General features: G+C 42.5%; 2 protein-coding genes across 2 annotated transcripts; both read left to right on the forward strand.

Moving 5' to 3' along the window:
* The first annotated feature begins 1193 nt into the window (after positions 1 to 1193).
* Positions 1194 to 3074, forward strand: LOC121795082. The gene is made up of 4 exons (XM_042193518.1): positions 1194 to 1264; positions 1370 to 2084; positions 2317 to 2784; positions 2936 to 3074. The coding sequence occupies exons 2-3, from the start codon at positions 1403 to 1405 to the stop codon at positions 2562 to 2564; spliced, it is 930 nt and encodes a 309-aa protein (XP_042049452.1). The 5' UTR covers positions 1194 to 1264; positions 1370 to 1402; the 3' UTR covers positions 2565 to 2784; positions 2936 to 3074.
* Positions 3075 to 17226: 14152 nt separating this feature from the next.
* On the forward strand, positions 17227 to 18912 carry LOC121793794 (probable 2-oxoglutarate-dependent dioxygenase AOP1). Its single transcript, XM_042191827.1, has 3 exons — positions 17227 to 17711; positions 17809 to 18130; positions 18511 to 18912. The coding sequence occupies exons 1-3, from the start codon at positions 17338 to 17340 to the stop codon at positions 18754 to 18756; spliced, it is 942 nt and encodes a 313-aa protein (XP_042047761.1). The 5' UTR covers positions 17227 to 17337; the 3' UTR covers positions 18757 to 18912.
* The last annotated feature ends 4251 nt before the right edge of the window (positions 18913 to 23163 follow it).

Raw genomic sequence — 23163 nt, forward strand, 5'->3', positions numbered from 1 at the left:
TGGCCCGGTGTTGGGTAGATATATCGGAAGATCCGATATTCGCGAACAACCAGAGGCAGTTCGCGTACTGGGAGCGCATCGCCGACCTCTACAATGCGGCCAAGCCGCCGAACGCGTACAAGCGCAAGCGTGAGCAACTCCGCAAGCACTGGGATCAAGTGAAGAAGCAAGTGAACTTGTACGCGGCGGAGTTCGAGAAGTGCGCGCGGGCACAGGGGAGCGGCGAGAGCTGGGAAGACGTGCGTGCTAAAGCGATATTGTCGTACCGGTCGATGTTCGGCGAGTTCAAGCACGAGGCCATCTGGACGCTTTTGAGGGACAAGCAGAAATTCCAAGGTGGAATTCTGCACACTAGTGCGCCAAAGAGGATGAAGACCACCGAAGTTGGTGGTTACACGAGCAGCGGCAGCGGCAATCAACCGGTTGACCTCAACCGGTTGTACGTGGACGACAGCGGTTCCGGCACACCGATGTCCTCCCGACGTCCTCCCGGCGTCAAGGCTGCGAAGGCCAAAGGGAAGGCGGCCGCGACCTCATCCTCGACCGCTGCAACCCCACCTCCGCTCCCGGAAATGCTCCCGCCCCAGGCAGCCGAAGTGTATTCGTCGTTGGCGACAGCGTCGATGGCGAGGACGTTGTTGGAGACGCACAAGGCCCTCAAGAAGTGTACCGACCCCGACGAAGCCGAATACCTCCGGGCATTGATAGATGAACTGCGTCGGAAGTTGGGAATTGCACCGACTTAGTTTTTTTTTTTGTAAGTTGAACGGTGTAACTTCTTTTTTTATTAATGTGTCCCCGTTTGTTATTTCGACCTTTTTATTTACTCGTTATTAATTGTTAGTTGAAAACATTTAAATCAATTAAACAAATAAATAAAATGATGATGTGGCGCGCCATAGGGCGCGCCTTAGGGCGCGCCTTAGGGCGCCCCACTGCAGGTGGGGAGGTAGGAGGATAAAACTGCTGACGTGGCGCGCCATAGGGCGCGCCTTAGGGCGCCCCATTGCTAATGCCCTCATGCATGACCAACCTTTTAATCTGAGTCGTTCATATTACCATCAGGATGGATTCTTAATCCCACCCCTACACGTGTTCGCTACTGATTGGATTGCTGTAGTTTCCCTCCCTCCAACTCATCTTTCGCCCATCTTCTCACCATACCATTTTCTGCAAAACCCAAAACCTCCGATTTCGTCAGCATTTCTCCTCCAACGAGAGCTTTTCCACTCCGTTTCTCTCTCGACTTCTCCAAAAATTCAAGGTACCGTTTCTCGGAAATTTCTAGGCATCGTTTCTCACTTTCTCTCTCTACTTCTCGAGAAATTTCAGGTATCATTTCTCACCCCTTCTCTCAATTTCATCATAGCTCGTAAAAACTAGCCATCAAAACCCTAGGATCATGCGTGGTGAAGAACAATCGTTTGAGAAAACCGCCATAGATCTGGAAAAACTCACATCACAGATGCGAAATCCTCCTCAATTTCACATAGAATGCCCTAGCTCCGACGATAGGCCTTCCGATGCAGAGCCTCCCGCCATGGTATTCTGGCAGAAACAAATCGACGCCGCCCTCCGTTTCCCAATCTGCCCCTTTCTCTCAGATCTGTCTCGTCTCTACCAAATTCCGATAAATCAGCTCCATCCTTCCTCCATTCGCCAAGCTCTCTTCTTCCACATTCTCCTCAGAGAGCACGGCCTCGACGACACCTCTCACCTCTTCCACATCTGCCACGGCGTCAAAGTCATCGGCGAATTCTACTGCTTCAAGACAAAATCGGAAAGCCCCGCCCATTTCTACGGCCAAATCCCCGGGGTTGGTAGCGGCTGGATGAAGAATTACTTCTTCGTCAGGCCTCTGAGCGGCCATGGCTGGCCGTTTCGCAAGGTTCGGTGGCATGTGAATCTCAGGGAGATACATACTCCAAGTGTAGATAATCTTAGTAAGCATGAATGGTCAGTTCTGGCTGCCATTAACGCCTCTTTTGATGAGAAGCATCTCTGTTTGCTTCGTGTTGTCACAGATGAGAACGCTCTCATCTATCATGGCCTCTTCGTGAACCATAGCTGGTCTGTCGATATGGGTAATCCGAATGCAAATGCATTCCAAATTCTGTTTAATTTGGGTGGGAATAGCCTTTTATGCTTGCTTTCTTTTTGGATGGGAATAGCCTTTTATGCTTTACTTTCTTATCATCAATGTCTCTGTTTGCTTTCTTGCAGAGTTGAATGTGGGAATTATTAACATGCATAATTTTGGTGTATTTGCTGTATTTAGGTGTCAATAACACTTTCATCTTTTGCTTTTATTTTCAGCAATGTCTTGGCAAAAGATCCTTGCTGATGAACGGCGGCTTGCCCACGCTGAACTGCAGCCTCTTCCTCCTCTCACTCCTCTCACCAAGGATCTTGAACTGGTGGATTTGTCAAACGAGTCACCTGGTCCTCGAGCGCCTGAGCTCATGTTGGGTGAAGACTTCTCCCTCCGCCATTCGGGAGGAGTGACACTCGGAGAGGAAGAAGGCCGTCTCTGGCCAAAAGAGGTCATTGGTGATATCTGTTGAGAGGCAGTCCTCTGCTCACCAAGGAAAAAGGCCGTCACACCTGCAGCCGGTGGCTCTTAACAAGCCCTTTAGTAGTATCTTCTCTGGCCATGCCTTAAGGTTATCGGATGCACAATGCACGGCCTTCTGGGAGACCATTCCTCGAGACGAGGATTTGGCGGAGTTGAGGAAACTACCCTCCTCCAAGCTAAAAGACATGGTATGTGGTTGCCGGATGAAGGTAATTAACATTTCCTTCGGTTTTTCTCGTTTGGTTTGCTTGCCTTGATATGACACTATGTTACGAGCATTTGAGGATCTTTTTATTGGCAAAACTAGGAAACTATGCCGGCCCTTAACATTTCTCTTACTTTCATCATTGCTTCTTGTAGACCACCGTGGCCTCGGAAGTGCTGTATGAACGCGCGGAGGAGTACAAGAGCCTAAAGGACGAGATCAAGGAGCTAAAATCTCGTCTTGAGCAACAGAACCAGTGCACCCTTTCCAAGGACAAAGATCTCGTCTCTGCCGCGACAGCTTTGCACATGGCCGGGGCTGAAATCAGGGCATTGTCGACTACGTTGGAAAAGGAACGAGCCAATCACACGGAGGTGCTAGAGAGGGTGAGGATTCAAGCCTACGGCCAAGGGCGGGAGGAGGGGAAGGTGATTGGGAGGGGCGTAGGGATCAAGCTCTGTCGTCGGCATATCCTGATGACCAATTGGCCAAGCGTTCCTCAAGACACTCCAGGAGAAAATGATCGAGGCGTATCTCCGGACCCCGGCTTTTATGATCAGGATCGGGGACGCCATCAGCCATTTTATGGTGGAGGGGGCGAAGGGGGCTTGTGGTTGTTAAGATGCTCCTGCTCTTAACGTGAATATCCTGACCAATTCCACCAAGTAACACTCGTTCCGGCGTCTTCAACAAGAAGATCGGCGGCTGAAACAAAATCTGGCGCGAAGATTCACTCTTCGTCGGCAGAATACAAAGGTTCAAAGTATTACGCAATTTCTTGGGCAAAATAATATTCTTCCTTCATAAGATTTTCGGAACAATGAAGAGCCCTATTTATAATCTATGGACCCTAGGGTTGGTTCGACCTATCCTAACTACATCGGGAAAGAACCAACAAAGAAAACCCGACGGAAAATAATAAAAACGTTAATTACATAATGACTAACTAATTACCAAAAATAATTAAATAACAAAAATAATTAAATGACCAAAAGACTCTAACTAATCAAAGGAATCGGTTGGGAGGTTTCAACCGATCCCTTGGCCTCAAGCTCCTGCTCGGCTCCGCGTCTCTCTCTGCTCTCTCCTCGTTCTCGGCTGGTGCTCGCTCCTCGTCCTCGGCTCTCTCCTCGTTCTCGGCCTCGTTCTCGGCTGGTGCTCGCTCCTCGTCCTCGGCTGGCGCTTCCGTCAACTGCTCGCCAGCCGTTTCCCCTGCTACACTCACGTCCAATGGGGTTGGTGTGGATGCATTCGTAACAACTCCCCCCTCCTTAGCAGCACCCTTGTCCTCAAGGGGGAGATCTGGAAATCGCTTGCGGACTTCCGTCAGCGGCTCCCACGAGGGTGAGTCCGTTCCATCCGACCAACGCACCAACACGTGCTCGACCGCCTTTCCCTCATGCCACATAATCCGAGACTCCAAAATGGCCACCGGATGAGCAATGGGTCTGACCCCGCTGAACTTGTCGGGCAGAGGAACCACTTCATCCCCCGCCACGAAAGCGCGCAACAAGCTAACATGGAAAACATTATGCACCCGACTCCCCTCGGGAAGACGCAGCTTGTACGCCACCGGACCTATCTTCTGCAGAATCTCAAAAGGTCCATAAAATCTCTTCGCCAACTTAGCCGAAACCGGTTTTGCCACCGAGTGCTGACGATACGGCTGCAGTTTCAGCCACACGAAATCCCCCACTTCGAACTCAATGTGGCGGCGATGTTTATTAGCCGACGCTCTCATCCGTTGTTGTGCCCTCTGAAGGTTCCGGCGTAACTCCACCAAGAGCGCACCCCGTTCCTTAATCAAATCTGCCACGTTTGGAGGGGTTTTGGCCGACGGGGGAGCAGCAATCAAGGGTGGCGGCTCTCGGCCATACAGAGCACGGAATGGTGACATCCCGAGACCCTCATGATGAAAACAATTCAGCGCCAATTCGGCCCAAGGTAGGAAGTTCGACCACGTCGAGGGGCGATCCGCGGTGAATGCGCGGAGGTACTGCTCTAGTCCCTTATTCCGACTCTCCGTCTGGCCGTCGGATTGCGGATGATAGGCCGTCGAGAAGTGCAACTTCATGCCGCTAAGTCGCAAGATTCCTTCCCACACGGAATTCAAGAAAACCGGGTCCCGATCCGACACTAAAGTCCTTGGAAATCCGTGATGACGGACCACTGTATTGACGAAGAGATGCGCCACGCGCAGGGCGTCAAACCGAGTGGGTAAAGCGGCAAAGTGAGCATATTTGGACAACCTATCCACCACAACCATAATGGTCGTATATCCCCGGGATTGCGGCAGACCCGTTATGAAGTCCATGGAGACATCGTCCCAAACCTGCGACGGGACCGGGAGCGGTTGTAGCAGGCCGGCCGGTTTCTGGGTTGAATACTTCGTAGATTGACAGACGACACACGCGTCTACAAAATCCCGCACTTCTTTCCGCATTTTGGGCCAGTAGAACCCCGCAGCTAACAAACGGAACGTACGCTCATGACCGGGGTGGCCTGCGAGTGGGGTACAATGGTGTTCCTTTAACAGCAACCTCTTCATGGCCGATGACGGGCTGACAAGGACCCGGCGGCCAAAGTAGATCAGACCATCTGTATATGAAAGGTGCGTTGGGGCCTCGCCTTTTTTTATTTTCGCCGCCAGCTCCACCAAATCGCGAAAGGATGCTGTCTCGGAGCGAAGTACCTCCAGCAAGCGCGGTAGGGGATGGGCCACAGCCGTCAACAGCGCCGCTCCCGCGACAGCATCTTCATCTAAAGAAGCCTCCGGTTCACCCGGTGGTGTGACCCCATCCTCACGACGCGACAGAGCGTCAGCCGCCTTGTTCGATATCCCCTTCTTGTACTCAATTTTAAACTTATACCCCATCAACTTCCGGACATACATTTGCTGATCCGGCGTGTGAACAACTTGTTGGAACAGTTCCTTCAAACTCTTTTGATCGGAACGAATTACAAACTCCCTCCCCAACAAGTACTGGCGCCATTTTTGGACGGCTTCCACAATAGCAAATAACTCCTTGTGATAAGTGGAAGCAGCTCGTCGACGGGGCCCCAATTTCCTGCTGAAGAAGGCGATCGGATGAGCATCCTGTATGAGCACTGCCCCAATGCCGACATCGGAGGCATCCGTTTCAATACAAAATGGCTTCGAGAAATCGGGCAGACTCAACACCGGCGCCGACGTCATAGCTAACTTGAGAGCTTCGAAGGCGTCCGCTGCCCCGGCATCCCACTCGAAGGCTTCCTTTTTTAAAAGATCAGTAAGGGGAGCTGCAATCATGGCGTAGTTCGCGACGAAGCGGCGATAATACCCGGTCAACCCCAAAAATCCACGTAACTGCCTGACCGACCGCGGGGTAGGCCAAGCGGTCATAGCCTCCAATTTCGCCGGATCCGCCTTCAAGAGGCCCTCCGTAATGAGATGGCCTAAGTACTCGACAGTAGTGCTGCAGAACACGCACTTCGTCAACTTTACGAAGAACTGATGGGACTGTAGTAAGGATAGAACCTCGGACAAGTGTTCGCAATGGGCCTCCAGAGACGGACTGTATATCAAAATATCGTCGAAGAACACGATGACGAATTTTCGGAGTAAGGGCTGAAATATTCCGTTCATGGCTGCCTGAAACGTGGACGGCGCGTTCGTCAGTCCGAAAGGCATGACCAGGAATTCAAAATGCCCATCATGGGTGCGGAATGCAGTCTTAAAAATATCCTCGCCGTTCATCCGAATTTGGTGATATCCCGAACGTAAGTCCAACTTCGTAAAGAACTTGGCCGCACCTAGCTCATCGAATAGTTCATCCGCGGTCGGGATCGGGAAGTGGTCCGGAATAGTCGCCGAGTTCAGGGCACGATAATCTATGCAAAACCTGAAAGAACCATCCTTCTTCCGAATCAACAATACTGGAGACGAGAAAGGGCTCTGGCTTTTCTGTATTATCCCTTGTTCTAACATCTCCTGAACCTGACGCTCGATTTCGTTCTTCTGAAAGTAAGGGTAACGGTATGGTCGCACGTTAATTGGTTTGGTGTTGGGGAGCAAATGGATTTTATGATCGAAAGCTCGCTTAGGGGGCATCCCTACTGGCAACGCGAACACCTGCTGATGAGCTTCCAATACTGCTCTAAACTGTGGCGGTAGATCAGGTGGAAAACACGGTTCGACGGATAACAACTCGCCTGTCCCCGGTTCGGAATCGAAGGGCACAATCTCATAAAATTCGTGTGATGGAGAGTGAGCTGCCAGCATCATCAATGAATTCAAGGACAGCTGCTGCGGTCCCGGTCTATCCCCCTTCAACACGATCGCATCTTCTCCCCGTCGGAACTCCAGGGTTTTCCCAACAAAATCCGCCGAGATTTTGCCAAGTGATTCGAGCCAGTCCATCCCTAGGATCACATCCGCTCCATGCACTTCCAGAATGTGCAAATCCACCAAAAACTGAGCACCTTGTATAGTCAACTTCGTGCGACGAGACACGTGGGCACATAATAACGAGGCTCCGTTTCCTACGTATACCCGAAAGGGTCGAATAGGTGTCAAAGCGAGCTGGAGGCGCTCCGCAATTCGCGGGTGCAGGAAGTCGTGGGTGCTCCCTGTATCAATAAGTACGCCCACCTCCGTTGATCCAATGTTTCCTGTTACCCTAAATGGCCTAGACCGGCTGTTCCCATTCAACGAATGCAGGTGAGATAGGTCTGCCGTGATAACATGATCATCCTGTAATTGACACTCGGTATCCGGTCGTGTATCCTCGTCATCCTCCTCCCCGACATAACACAACAATTTCACCGCACACACATGTCCCGGGGTATATTTCTCGGGGCAATGCCAACACAACCCCTTCCTCGATCTCTCCGATTTTTCAGCCAGCGAAACCCTGACTGGAGCAAAGCGAGTGTTGGTCGATGGCGCCCCAGTCGGTGGTGGGGCGGAGCTGGTCGTCGGGGCCCCCGCAGCGAGCCGGGAGTCCCTGTTCTGCCACTGCCGCTTCTGGGTTGCAGCAGCCTGCTGCGCGCGCTGCTCCTGACTTGCTCCCAACCGCAGCGCCAGCGCCATTGCCTCGGCTAGTGATTGCGGTTGTTGCAACTCCACCGTCTCCTGGAGCGGTTGTTTCAAACCCTCAATAAAGATTGGGATCAATGCCTCGTCCGAAAGACCTTGGACTCTGTCCAAATACCTCTCAAAGGTGTTGTGATATTCAGTAACAGAGCCCGTTTGTACCAATTTCGCAAGGGGACCCCGTATAATTCTTGAAACTCTGAGGATCAAAGCGATGACGTACGTCCTCCAAAAATTCGGGCCAAGTAACGTAGGGATTGTTCTTCTGATAGTTAAAAATCCATTCTGCCGCCGGAGGTTCGAATAACATAACTGTGTAATGTAGCCTGTCCTCCTCGGGCATCAGTTTGTGATTAAAGTAATATTCGACGCGTGATATCCAATTCGTCGCATTTGAGCCGTCGAAGTGCGGTGCCCGCATAGTGACGCCCGTGTTGTCATCACCTCCATGTCTCCAAGCACCCTGCTCCCGATGTCGGGGACTGTCCCACACCGTTGGGCGGCGAGTAGGGCCCCCTTTCAGGCGCGCAGAGGGCCGGTCCCAACTTGTCGTGCGCCGCGGGCGTGTATCGGGCGATGCTCCCTCCTCTCGTCGATAAGAATCACGCCCTCTATACACGTCCTTTCGCCCGCCCCGTGGCGGTCGCCCTCCGCGATAACCTGCCTGACGTCTAGGTTTACAATCCTTGGGCTGGCCGTACGTATCGCGATAAGAACGATACTCGCGATCGTCGGAATCGGACTCCTCAACCGAGAGATCATCCTCCTGTATGGGTCGACCCTCCATATTATCCATCCGACGATCAGAATTATCCATACGCATCTCCAATTGATTGAAACGAGACATAATTCGATCAAACCCTAGTTTGAAAGGGTCGACGTCCCCTTCACGATTAACCCCGCGCGCCTGCTCCTGCGGCTGACCCGCGTTCTCCCGAATCACAACCCCAGATTGGCGGCGAGATGAGCCGATTCCCAATTCCGTCGCGTTGCCCCCTGTCAGCGGCGGGCGAGACGGGTTGTTGACGTCCAACACATCCATGAGTACGGGATGAAAGCACCACTTGTTAAGATGCTCCTGCTCTTAACGTGAATATCCTGACCAATTCCACCAAGTAACACTCGTTCCGGCGTCTTCAACAAGAAGATCGGCGGCTGAAACAAAATCTGGCGCGAAGATTCACTCTTCGTCGGCAGAATACAAAGGTTCAAAGTATTACGCAATTTCTTGGGCAAAATAATATTCTTCCTTCATAAGATTTTCGGAACAATGAAGAGCCCTATTTATAATCTATGGACCCTAGGGTTGGTTCGACCTATCCTAACTACATCGGGAAAGAACCAACAAAGAAAACCCGACGGAAAATAATAAAAACGTTAATTACATAATGACTAACTAATTACCAAAAATAATTAAATAACAAAAATAATTAAATGACCAAAAGACTCTAACTAATCAAAGGAATCGGTTGGGAGGTTTCAACCGATCCCTTGGCCTCAAGCTCCTGCTCGGCTCCGCGTCTCTCTCTGCTCTCTCCTCGTTCTCGGCTGGTGCTCGCTCCTCGTCCTCGGCTCTCTCCTCGTTCTCGGCTGGTGCTCGCTCCTCGTCCTCGGCTGGCGCTTCCGTCAACTGCTCGCCAGCCGTTTCCCCTGCTACACTCACGTCCAATGGGGTTGGTGTGGATGCATTCGTAACAGTGGTCTTCTTGGTGCTTCGGAGAAGTTTAAGGATCTTGATGTGGACAGTATCATAGAGAGGATTTCGCCATCACCGGATCTGCCTATAGACGAGCAGCAAGAGCAGAACTACTGGTGGTGGATGCCCGTGATGAAGGAGGCGGCCCGTGTGTTGGCTTATGAGAGGACGGATCATCCGGATTTGCCTTCGATAGGGCAGATTGAGTATCCGGTCATGGCGTTTGATGCGTACGTGGTGGACATGTTCGCGTGGACTAATGCTGATGAAAAAGTAGAGCTTTGAAGGTTTTCATTTATAATCGAATATGGCGATGAAATGGAACTCAGTTGGTATATAAATTAATAAGCGATTTACCTCGTATTAGTATTATGAATAGAAGAACATAGTAGTAGTATCAGTATTAGTATTATGAATACAAGTTGATGGGTTAGGAACTGATGATTCTCCAAAAATGATTGGGCTTATTTATATATTTGGGTCACATTGGTCTCCAAAAAAGAAAATACTTTCCAGAATAATGATTAGAGCGAAGATTTGGAAAACTCGCGGGATTCACATTTATTATATATATCTAGCAATGTGAACAAAGAGCATCCACAATGGCGGCGAGCGGACCGGCTAGCCGATCTCCGGCGCTCGCCGGTTCGCTCGCCGAACCATTGTAACCGGCGAGCGCCATTTCGGCGAAAAAATCGGGGAGCGCACGCCGATTCGAGAGCGCTGGGCGATGCGCTCGCCGGTCCGCTCGCCGCCATTGAGCGCTGGGCAAGCGGAAATTTTAAATTTTTTTTATTTAATGTTTTTTTTATGAAACTCATTCTTGGTTGTTTCTCTTTTATAGAGACATCCGTGAATGTTTTATGTTCCACTTTTGATGTGGGACAAACTCATTCTTGGTCGTTTCTCTTTTATAGACACATTCTTGAATGTTTTATGTTCCACTTTCGATGTGGGACAAACTCATTCTTGGTCGTTTCTGTTTTATAGAGACATCCTTGAATGTTTTATGTTCCACTTTCGATGTGGGACAAACTCATTCTTGGTCGTTTCTCTTTTATAGAGACATCCTTGAATGTTTTATGTTCCACTTTCGATGTGGGACAAACTCATTCTTGGTTGTTTCTATTTTATAGAGACATCCTTAAATATTTTATGTTCAACTTTCGATGTGGGACAAACTCATTCTTGGTCGTTTCTCTTTTATAGAGACATCCTTGAATATTTTATGTTCCACTTTCGATGTGGGACAAACTCATTCTTGGTTGTTTCGCTTTTATAGAGACATCCTTGAATGTTTTATGTTCCACTTTCGATGTGGGACAAACTCATTCTTGGTTGTTTCGCTTTTATAGAGACATCATTGAATGTTTTATGTTCCACTTTCGATGTGGGACAAACTCATTCTTGGTTGTTTCTCTTTTATAGAGACATCCTTGAATGTTTTATGTTCTACTTTCGATGTGGGACAAACTCATTACTGAGGATGTTGTAATGTTATTTTAATTTTAATGAAGTGTGCTTTTTTAATTAATGTACTTTTTTTAATTTTAATGTTATTATTGAATTTTCACGTATCTGTGTCGTAAATTTAATTCCGTAATTTGTGTGATTATCAATTATTTGTTTTATATAATTTTGAGTGATGTGGCTAGGCTATTGGTAGGCTATTTGTTTGTCCTGATGATGTGGCAGGAGGATTTTTAGTGCTGATGATGTGGCAGGAGGAGTTTCTGGCTGGGCTATGGCTGGGCTATTGCTGGGCGAAAGCCATTGTGGATGCTCTTAGAGCATCCACAATAAGAATCGGCCAGCCATAGCCCAGTCACAAACTCCTCCTACCACATCATCAGCACTAAAAACTCCTCATGCCACATCATCAGCACAAGCAACTGGACAAGCAATAGCCCAGCCATAGCCTCCCACAACAAACAAAATTATAAAAAACAAATAATTAACAATCACAAAAAATACGGAATTAAATTTACGACACAGATACGGGAAAATTCAATAATAATATTAAAATTTTAAAAAGTACATTAATTAAAAAAACACACTTCATTAAAATTAAAATAACATTACAACATCCTCATTAATGAGTTTGTCCCACATCGAAAGTGGAACATAAAACATTAAAGGATGTCTCTATAAAAGAGAAACAACCAAGAATGATTTTGTCCCACATCGAAAGTGGAACATTAAAGGATGTCTCTATGAAAGAGAAACAACCAAGAATGAGTTTGTCCCACATCGAAAGTGGAACATAAAACATTCAAGGATGTCTCTATAAAAGAGAAACAACCAAGAATGAGTTTGTCCCACATCGAAAGTGGAACATAAAACATTCAAGGATGTCTCTATAAAAGAGAAACAACCAAGAATGAGTTTGTCTCACATCGAAAGTGGAACATAAAACATTCAAGGATGTATCTATAAAAGAGAAACAACCAAAAATGAGTTTGTCCTACATCGAAAGTGGAACATAAAACATTCACGGATGTCTCTATAAAAGAGAAACAACCAAGAATGAGTTTCATAAAAAAAACATTAAATAAAAAAAAATTAAAATTTCCGCTCGCCGATCGGGAGCCTTCAATAGCGGTCAGCCGATAGGCGAGCGCTCGGGAATCGGCGTGCGCTCGCCGTTTTCTAGCTGATTTGGCGCTCGCCGGCAGCAATAGTTCGGCGAGCGCCAAAAATCGGCGAGCCGGTGTGTTCGCCGCTATTGGAGATGCTCTTATAAGTAGCACAATTTATTACATTGGCTAAAAAGAATAACTATTATGTTTGGTAGGATGGTAGGATAGGATAGATAACTCATCTATATTTGGTCTGATTTTTCTTAGTGAGCTTATACTTTATTCAACTGCTTTAGTTACGCAACGAGGTGAGGGATAGATCGACCCCATCACCGGACCATTATGGTAAAAAAAAACTTCATTAAATTTACGTTTAGAGTTGTTGCTGATTTTACAACCGCATTTGAGACTGATTGTAAAGGTTCTATTGTATATGTAACTGGACCCCTTACTCTCTTGTAAAGTTATGTGAGCCCATGGAGAGTGGTATACACTATACACACTGTGGATACTTTGCATAAATTTTGATCCCTTTCACTTAAATACCATGATTTCTGTGAGTTACCTCTTTTGGTAGTGAAAGCAATCCCATTTGTAAAAGTAAAAATAAAAGGGATTTCAAATCTGTTTAAGCCCACACTTAATGATGCCATTATATATTATTCCCATAATATGCAACAACAAAATCTGAAATCACGAAAAAAGGAAAATAAAAGTTAAATTCTTTTTCCATGAAATGAAGAAGTGAAACCGAAATTTTAAAAAGAAAATAAACCAAAAGAGAAAAGAAAGAAATGAAAAACAAAATCGATTTATTCATAAAAGTGTTTTAAGTTTTAAACTTTAATCATTATAATTTTACATGTCAATCCAACTTTTTTTATAAAATATAGTATCACATACTAATTAATTACGCAGAAAAAAATTCAGTTACAAACTTCAAATTGATTTTAAATTCACATTATTCTGATTTTAAATGAAGGTTTTGTCCACAATTACTGAAAATAATATTAAGAAAATCCTAGCAGAAGTAGTGGAATTATTAATTAATGCCCAAAAATGGGGTGAACGTGGATCGAACAGTGACCTCAGATCTTCAGTCTGACGCTCTCCCATTATATCTCTCATTTTATATCATTTTAAAAGATTCGATATATATAGTATATTATCATAATTTATGAAGTTTGTAATAAATGAATAAACCTAACAACGATATAATAGAAAATAAATCTTGTGTATGTTTCATAATATTAACCACAATTTTGTTTTTATGAAATGTATAATAATCTATAGATAAAGAATTCCTAAATCACACACAAGACCCAATTTTTCTTTAGCATTGGTGGAAAACGCTATGGCCGCTCCGATATGCATAATTAATTTGGCAAAAGAAGAAGACATCAAGCAACATCGGTTTAAATTTTTTATAATTTAATTTTTAGAGTTTCATTTTTACCCCTTATAGTAAAAAAAAAAGATCCTTATTTCCTTATTATTCGACCACTTACTATTCATTTCGATCGTCCCCTCCAAAAGTATATTCTAAATCCGCCACTACATAGATTAAGAAATCTTCTACTTAATACAAGTTGTAATATAATAGTAATACATATATAGGTTTACTTAAACAAGGCCACAATTAGAGTTGATCGACCGTCAATTGCATCATATCTATATAAGTACAAAAATATGAAACTGTACCTTCACTCGATCAGCATCATACACGATTAATTGTAAATTTTAACATCAATCGAAACTTGATCGTATAATTAATCAATTAATGGCCCACAAAAATCGAAGACCACACATACTTATCTTATTTGATACAAACCAGAAAATAATTACTGCAATCTCAAATTTGTTGGACCATCCCCTGTCTATTTCAAATATTTGTCATCATGTGAATAAAACTTAAAGTCGTGGATATATCAAATAATGAAATAACGAAAGTTATGTGACAACACAAATTATTTGGTAGTATAAAATTAATACTGAGGGGACCAAAATTAAATATATATAATCACGAAGAGGACCAAAGATGATAATGAAATTATGAAAACCATCTTTATGTATCAGCACAATTATATATACTACATCATCCAGACATCCACACAAATTCAAAATCAAATCCCCCAACAATTTACTAATTACAATATCTATACATATATAAAAAGCGAGTTTATGCCTTAATTTCAATATTTATGAGTTCTGAGTATAAATATGAATTTTTATAAAGTTTAAGCAAGATTTGCAATAAATCTGAATATTTGGTTACCAAATTTTGTAACTGTCAGTCATAAAGTTTTAAAATAAATTTAGCCTTTGTACTTACACTAATTCAAAACGTAGCAACTGTCAAAATTTATAAATAATTATGTTAATTGTCACTTATGATTGAAACATTAGATTTGTAATCCTTGCCATCATTTTATTCGTTTTGTAACTTCCGCTTATTAACTGTCGCTTATATTTGAGGCATTAGATTTGTAAAGCAAAATATTTAACTACATAATTGCGGTGGAATCTTAAATTTTACAACTTGAAAAGTTGAATATTAATGTATTCTTATCATTCATGTATACAATTGAAACCGTTTAATTCATCCCATAAATGCTAATGGAAATTAATGTATTCAATTTAATTTGAAGGCCAAATCAAAATTAATGTCAACTTTTACGCTATTAAAAAGAATTTTTTAGCATTAAATTTATAGTGGAGCAATTGAAAGGTTTAAGAACAATATCCTCATTCTTTTTCTTAGACTATAAATATATAGCTATAAATCTACTCACTCACTATGTTATTTTCAATTTCCATTGCATTTGTCACTTAATTTTTGATAAACGATATTAATTGGTTTCTTCTTATGATGAAACTTTATTCTGCGGTCTTAGATTTGATTAACTTTCATTGGTTATGTAATTGCAGGAATTATATACACTACATGAATTGTGGTGTTGGAGGCAATTGTTTACGCATAAAAAAATATAAAGCTATTTCACGTAAGTATGAGATTTATAGTTTATTTCGAGAATTAATATTGAGTTGTCAATATTTTCTTCATTTCATTTATAGATCTAAAAATTAAAGTAATACTATGTCTTATGAGATAATGAAATTTGATGTCGTCAATTGATCGAGAATTAAGGAGGAAATAGAGTTGTGCGGTAAGTTGCGGTGGAAGTAGATTACAGAAGAATTGAATATGTAAAGAAGTTGTAAATCATGCAATGTTGTATTTATGTTTGTTTAAGGTTTTCTTTAATTTAAATAATTTCATTTGTAACTATTAGTAGGATTGAGTTTAGACTTTTAAGTGTTGCACTTGGTCTTGGAAATAATTTTCACGTACAGTTATTCCTCCAAATCATCCAAATTTATGTAATTCATGCATTTTCTGTTTCCACCTTTCTCATATGTGTCAACAAATTAATTTTTTGGGAGGATGGGAGGTTGGTTGATGAGAACTATTTGTCCATCATTTCTTTGTAACAAAGTTGCTTAGTTTATTATTAGTACAACAACTATCACAAAAAGTTCACTATTTCCTTATAAAATGTATCCCAAACTCTTTTTTATTTTATTTTAATGACTCTTTAGTATTGATGTTATTGTTATGTATTAATTTTATGATGTAAATGGTTCGAAGTGTTTATGTTGATATGGATGGTACAATATGAAATTATGATTGTTGTTTTGTGATAGAGATAAGAAAGTGGTTATTAGAAGCTTTGGATAGTTTCTAGATAATGCAAGTTTCCTACATTTATCTTAAATGTGTGATTTTTAGATAATATAGTTATCTGACTTTTAAGTAATTCATTCAAAATATGAACTTACTGTGATACAACTAAATCGATCCTTGCATCGCACGGGTGTGACACTAGTTTATTTAATATTCAAGAAATTGTATAAGGACAATGTATTAGGTTGAAGGGTGAATTAGGTATCAATATTAATTACTAATGTTCACTTTCAACTTTAAATCAATTACCAACTATTTGTATAAGTCGAGTCTAAATAATAATTACCCACTAGAGGTTAATTAATCCCAATCAAATCATTGTCGGTTCAACATCAGAAATTAAACTTACATTACCAAAAGTGAATCGTGATTCATGCTTACTGATGACGAATATAATATCAACATAAACAACAATTATGTCACACCACTTTTCCTTTGACTTGATCAGGAATGTATTCGATCGTCAAATAATTAATCGAGTGTGGGACCATTTTGGTCTGTATCAAGCATTTGTTACTACATGTGATTGGACGAAATGATTCTGATGTGCTTATATATAATTATTAATATGATTTTGATATAGAAAGATATACACAAAGATTGAACAGGGAACGCTTAAATGTTTTATTCTCGACCCATGAATAGTTGTGAAAGAGACAAAAAAGAATAAATTATTTCAAAATTGATTTTCAATCTAATTAAAAAACAAATTATGTTAACAACTCTGCCATTGTGGTCCGACAAGTAATTGATTAAGAAACCCTTTTCTAGATAAGTAACACCTTTTATAATCAATTTTTTTTTAAAAAGTAGTAGTATATACTACATTATTTACTATATATTTATGACATATGGAATATTCATTATTAAAAAACTATTTAGATATAAACTAAAATGTACTAGTATTAAGTAAAACGTATTGGTTTAGTAAACTTATACTCCATCCGTTCATGAAAAATAGGGCTATTCCATTTTTATCCCTCGTTTTAGAAAAATGATAATAAATGGTTAAAGTGGAGAGAAATAAAAGTAAAAGAGAGAATAATATAGACAATAGACTTCTCTATATTATTATCTCCCTCTTACTTTTCTTTCTATCAACTTTAATTATTTATTATCATTTTTTCAAAACAAGGGATAAAAATGGAATAGCCCTATTTTTCGTGGACGGAAGGAGTATTAATAACAATCATCCCATTTAATTATTTGGAGGAGACACCAATGAAATTATTATATAGTGTTCTATACTTTTGTTATATGACCAGGCTGTGAGATTTTTATTTGCATAATGTTATTTTATGATACTATTGTTTTATCAACCAATAATTTTTGTATAGGCAGCAAATAATTGCATATGCCAAACTTCAACTAACAATCATATATCTCTATTCCCTACAAATCAAATCGATCATATTTCAAAACCATAACCACTTTCAAATTACTAAAAAAAACATATCCCACCCATGGGTTCTCTTGCAAACCAAACACTCCCTACAATAGCCTTCTCATCCCAAAATCTTGAAGTAGGATCATCTTCTTGGCTTTCCACAAGCAAACAAGTGGTTCTTGCACTCGAAGAATTCGGTTGTTTCATCGCCACTTACACCAACTTCTCCCCCCAACTCCACCACGCCATCTTCAAAGCTTCCGAGGAGCTCTTCGATCTCCCAACTCATGTCAAAATGCTCAACACTTCAGACACACCTTCCCACGGCTACGTCGGCCAAGAGCCCGTTGTACCACTCTACGAAGGGCTAGGGATCGAAAGCTCCACCACCGTACAAGGCGTGGACCGCTTCACTAGTCTCCTATGGCCTTCCGGAAATGAAACTTTCCGGTAATTAAACTTTTAGGGTTTTGTTAAATTTTTTTTAGGGTTTTATTTAAGGGGTTTTTTTCCCATTTCTTTGGTTGATTTTGATCTTTGTGTGCAGTGAAGCAGCGTTGGAATACTCTAAGGTTGTGGCGGGATTGGATAAGGTGGTGATGACTATGGTTTCGGAGGTTTATGGGATAAGGAGTGCATACGAATCGTTGCTTGAAGCGACGTCGTATCTTCTCCGGTTCATAAAGTATCTTGCTCCGGTGGGAGATGAGGCTGGTTTAGGGATTGTCCCTCACACCGACAAGAGCTTCACCTCCATTCTTCACCAACGCCAAGTGAAGGGACTCCAAATTATGACAAAAACCGGCGATTGGGTCGGCATCGATCCCTCGCCGTCGGATTTTGTTGTCATGGCCGGCGACGCTTGTATGGTATGCATAGGAAAATTAAAAAAAAAACAAATATGTCACCTCGATAATGACTATATAAGTTTGATGGGCTACAGAACCCAGTGGCGAACACAAGTGGGCCCGACAAGGGCCTTAAGCCCCTACCAAAACATATTATTCTAGGGCCTTAAATATTTTTACAATTTTGTGTAAATTATTGTATAAAATCCCATATAATCAAATTACATCATAAAAAATTATAGTACTTTATATTTCGAATACAAAATATAGATTATGTGGGCCCTGTCAAGAACACTAACTACACTCGTCATTGGCTGATTATAAGTTGAAACCCCATGAGTTTCTATCAACTTCGGCCTTTGTGATTTAACTTAACATTGGATGATCATGTTTTATTGTAGGGATTCACAAATGGAAGAATAGAGCCTTCATATCATAGAGTGATGATTGAAGGGAGTGAAGAAAGGTATTCACTTGGGGTGTTTACTTTTATTAGGGATGTGGAAATACAAGTGCCGGAAGAGCTAGTTGATGAAGATTATCCTTTGCAATTTAAGCCTTTTGACAACTACAAATATATCCATTTTTATTACACCGAGGAAGGAAGGAGATCAAAGTGTCCAATTAGGGCTTATTGTGGAATTTAAGATTCAATTTCATATTATAATTATGCTTACTATCGAGTGTGTTTTGTACTTTGTATGTTTATTTAAACTTATTTACATCCCGTTTCGTACTTGGTATGTAGATTAAAACTTATTTACCTCTCGTTAATTTGAATAAAGTTTTTGTGTGATTCAATATTTTTTCTACCCTCAAGTCAATTCCATTTCTTCATTACTAACTTAATAGTGAGGAACTAATTCATGGTTATAATCAATTACTACTAGATTAAAACTAATAGCCTATGACCTTTACGAAATCAGTCTAATTTAATTTAATTTACTCCCCATCCAATTGAAGATGACTCACTTTTCTTTTTAGTTTGTCCCACTCAAGATGACCTATTACTTAAAATGGAAACATCTTTTATCTCTATTTTATTCCCTCTCTCTTACTTTACTCTTTCCACTTAACACAAAATAAAGCAACATAGAATCTCATGCCACCCAAGGAAGGGGTCATCTTCCTTGGGACGAAGGGAGTACTTGTTTTATTTATCATAAAAAATTTTGTAGCAATAATTGTTTTTTTATTAAGAAAAAATATTTGAATCGAAAAATGATGAGCAAAGATTCGTGATAAGGGGCCAAGAGTCTACCATAAAAATCCAAACAAAAAACAATAGCAAAATCCCTAACAACTTAATTAATCTATATAACGCACACAAACCAATAACAAAAAACACAACAAAATGACCAAACTCTGGGGCACCTAACACCGCAGAAACAAAAGCAAAAACTAGAAAAGGTATGGGACCGTGACAACATATCTAATACTAACAATCTTCGCACCAATATCTGATATCACTAACTTGATCATTAAAAAATTCCATTGGTTCTAATCCACAATTATGGTAGATTTAAAAAAATAAACAAATTCAATATTTATTGTAAATGTAACTCTATTATCATACTAACTTATTTTAGAACAAACCTAACAATAATATATTTATATTAGTTGATTCAATAATTTATGTGGACCAAACTAAACCTACCAAATACCAATAGAAATAAATAATTAACGTATCAAAATATTTTTTTATTATAATATTGAAGGAAGATTGCATAACCGCTACTCGACATTGAGATGGTCCTGCATGTGACTCACCATATTTATGAAATTATTATCCAGATGGAGACTTATTCGACGTTTTTCATGATGTTTTTGGAATATTTAATCTTCTTTCTTACTGATATTAATGTCAATTATTATTGGAGACTGAGATATAATAAGCATTTTTTTTATATCAACGTTTGAAATTTGATTCGCAACATCCAAAAAATGTCGAAATTTTATTAATCAGCGATTAAATCTATAATAGAAATGTTGACTTAGACAAGGTTTATATTTACTGTACAATAGAAATATATATATTAATTTCACCATAAATTTGAGATCATCAATTTGTGTTCTTTTGTATGGAAAGCTACCTTAATTCTTTATGAAATCTTTCTGGATCACTGATACGATCCCCACTCAACCTCAAGACAACGTGTCGGCTGGTGCACGAATGGAGGCCGCAAAGGCCAGGAAGGAAGGTCCGGAAGTGTTGGAGCAGGGATCGATCGCAACGACAAGGCCGAAGAGGACAGTGAAGCCGCCGGAGAGGCTCGGCGACTATGTTAAGAAGTGATCGAGATGGAGCAGAGTCTTTATACTTTTAATTGTTTTATTTCCCTTATTTCCTTTTATTGTTTCTTTAGAATATTCTTATTAATTTATTGTTTTATCTCCGACTGCCCCGGTTCTTCAGACTTGGGCATTGGGGCGGTTTTGCTTCAGGATAACCATCCGATAGCTTACTTTAGCAAGAAGGTTGGGCCACGTCGCCTCGACTTATCACAAAGAATTGTATGCGATAGTCGAAGCTGTACAGAAGTGGCGGCAATATTTGTTGGGAAGGGAGTTCACGATTAGAAGCGATCAGAAGAGTTTGAAGGAGTTGTTACAACAGGTAGTGCAAACTCCGGATCAGCAGTTGTATGTGAGGAAACTCATGGGGTATAAGTTCTCCATTGAATACAAAAAGGGGAGCTCAAACAAAGCGGCCGATGCTCTTTCTCGTCGCGAGGAGTCGGACCATTCCCAGCAGACCGCAGACGACACAGCGCCGCCAGTGAGCACCGAGAGCTGCTGCGCCCTCCTGTTGGCAGCATCTCGACCTGTCCCGCTCTGATGGACCTTTTGCGGCGGGAGACGGCGTCTTCGCCAGAATTGAGGGAGTTAACGGAGGATATACGGCAGAGGCGCGCAGCGCCTCATCTCACGTGGGTAGACGGGCTGGTATATCACAAGCGCAGGATTTTTGTGGGCTCCCGGTCATCCGCGCGGACTCCTATTTTTTCCGAATACCATAGCTCGCAGGCGGCAGGCCATCCTGGTTTCGAGCAGACCCTTCGGCGCATAGCTACAGATTTTTATTGGCCTAAAATGAAGAAGGAGGTGCGGCCTTTCGTTGAGGCTTGTGTGATCTGTCAAACGACCAAGTATTCCACGCAGAAGCCGGCAGGGCTGTTGCAACCTCTACCGATTCCATCTCAGGTATGGGAGGACGTGTCAATGGATTTTATCGTGGGTCTCCCATCTTCGCGAGGGTACACGGCTATAATGGTCGTGGTGGATAGGTTGTCGAAGTATGCACATTTTGCTCCCTTGCCTACGCGCTTTGATGCTTTGCGGGTGGCACACTTGTTCGTGAATAATGTGGTTCGTCACCACGGTTTTCCCAAAACCTTGGTGTATGATCGTGATCCGGTTTTTCTGAATAAAATATGGGACGATATCATGCACCTCAGCGGGACGAAGTTGAACTTCTCAACTGCGTATCACCCCCAGTCAGACGGTCAGACGGAGGTGCGGAACCGGGGCCTCGAGCAATACTTGAGGGCGTTTACTGTGGATAGGCCCTCCAAATGGGCGAACTTCTTGCCTTGGGCGGAGCTAGCGCTCAATTGCTTTCACCATGCGGGCCTCGGGATGTCGACGTTCAAGGCACTTTATGGGCGGGGAGCCGCCTAGCTTGGTGTTCGCGCCGCCGTCAGCATCAACGCCCCCTTCCGCGGAGGAGTTGATAACACAGCGAGGGAGGCTGCTGGTAGAGCTGCGTCATAACTTGGAACGCGTGCAGCAACGGATGCGGGAGTCGGCGAATAAGCACCGTCGCGATGTGGAGTTTGTGGTAGGCGACAAGGTGCTCCTAAAGTTACAGCCCTACAGGCAACACTCAGTCGCCCGACCGCTATCGACTAAGCTAGCTCGTCGGTATTACGGTCCCTTCGAGATAGTGGAGCGCATTGGGCAAGTGGCTTACAGGTTGCGTTTGCCCGTGGGAAGCATAATTCATGACTTGTTTCACGTGGGGTTGCTACGTCAGTTTGTGGACGGGGGCGAGCCAGTCGGGGATATGAGGCTGCCTTCGGAGTTCTTGGGGGATAGACCAATTGTGTACCCGGTTCGAATCTTGGAGAGGCGTACATTATGGCATGAGGAACAGTGTTACGGACGTCCTCCGCAACGTGACCGGATGACGATCTTCGCGCGAGTTGTTGTGACCAAACCTTCGACGTGCTCGAAGGAAAGCTCACGATTTGCCAGTTCTCGGACGTTCTCCGATGAACAGCAATAGGGAACGATAATATGCTCGTTGCACAAGTAAAATTTAGGGAAAATATTTCATTGATTCATTGATTGATTGATACAATGATATAATCTCTCCTATTTATAATACTAGAATACTAATACCCTAACTTATTGAATAAGAATCAAATATCTAAATATAAATTGGAAAGATATGGTGAATCAAATAGGCAACTAAATAATTGGAATATCATATGATATAGGATCGTATCAACTCCCTCACGGTTAAAATTCACCTTGTCCTCAATGAAAGCACCAGTTATTACGGACGTCCCCCGCAACGTGACCGGATGGCGATCTTCGCGCGAGTTGCTGTGACCAAACCTTCGACGTGCTCGAAGGAAAGCTCACGATTTGCCAGTTCTCGGACGTTCTCCGATGAGCAGCAATAGGGAACGATAATATGCTCGTTGCACAAGTAAAATTTAGGGAAAATATTTCATTGATTCATTGATTGATTGATACAATGATATAATCTCTCCTATTTATAATACTAGAATACTAATACCCTAACTTATTGAATAAGAAACAAATATCTAAATATAAATTGGAAAGATATGGTGAATCAAATAGGCAACTAAATAATTGGAATATCATATGATATAGGATCGTATCAACTCCCTCACGGTTAAAATTCACCTTGTCCTCAATGAAAGCACCAGTTGTTACGGACGTCCCCCGCAACGTGACCGGATGGCGATCTTCGCGCGAGTTGCTGTGACCAAACCTTCGACGTGCTCGAAGGAAAGCTCATG

Source organism: Salvia splendens, chromosome 3 (genome assembly GCF_004379255.2).
Source record: "Salvia splendens isolate huo1 chromosome 3, SspV2, whole genome shotgun sequence".
In the NCBI taxonomy this organism is placed as follows: domain Eukaryota; kingdom Viridiplantae; phylum Streptophyta; class Magnoliopsida; order Lamiales; family Lamiaceae; genus Salvia; species Salvia splendens.

Coding starts and splice junctions, on each gene's coding strand:
- LOC121795082 (XM_042193518.1), top strand. CDS start 1,403: ATGCGTGGTGAAGAACAATCGTTTGAGAAAACCGCCATAGATCTGGAA. Junction 2,085..2,316: donor TAGCTGGTCTGTCGATATGG/GTAATCCGAATG, acceptor TTTTATTTTCAG/CAATGTCTTGGCAAAAGATC.
- LOC121793794 (XM_042191827.1), top strand. CDS start 17,338: ATGGGTTCTCTTGCAAACCAAACACTCCCTACAATAGCCTTCTCATCC. Junction 17,712..17,808: donor TCCGGAAATGAAACTTTCCG/GTAATTAAACTT, acceptor CTTTGTGTGCAG/TGAAGCAGCGTTGGAATACT. Junction 18,131..18,510: donor TGGCCGGCGACGCTTGTATG/GTATGCATAGGA, acceptor GTTTTATTGTAG/GGATTCACAAATGGAAGAAT.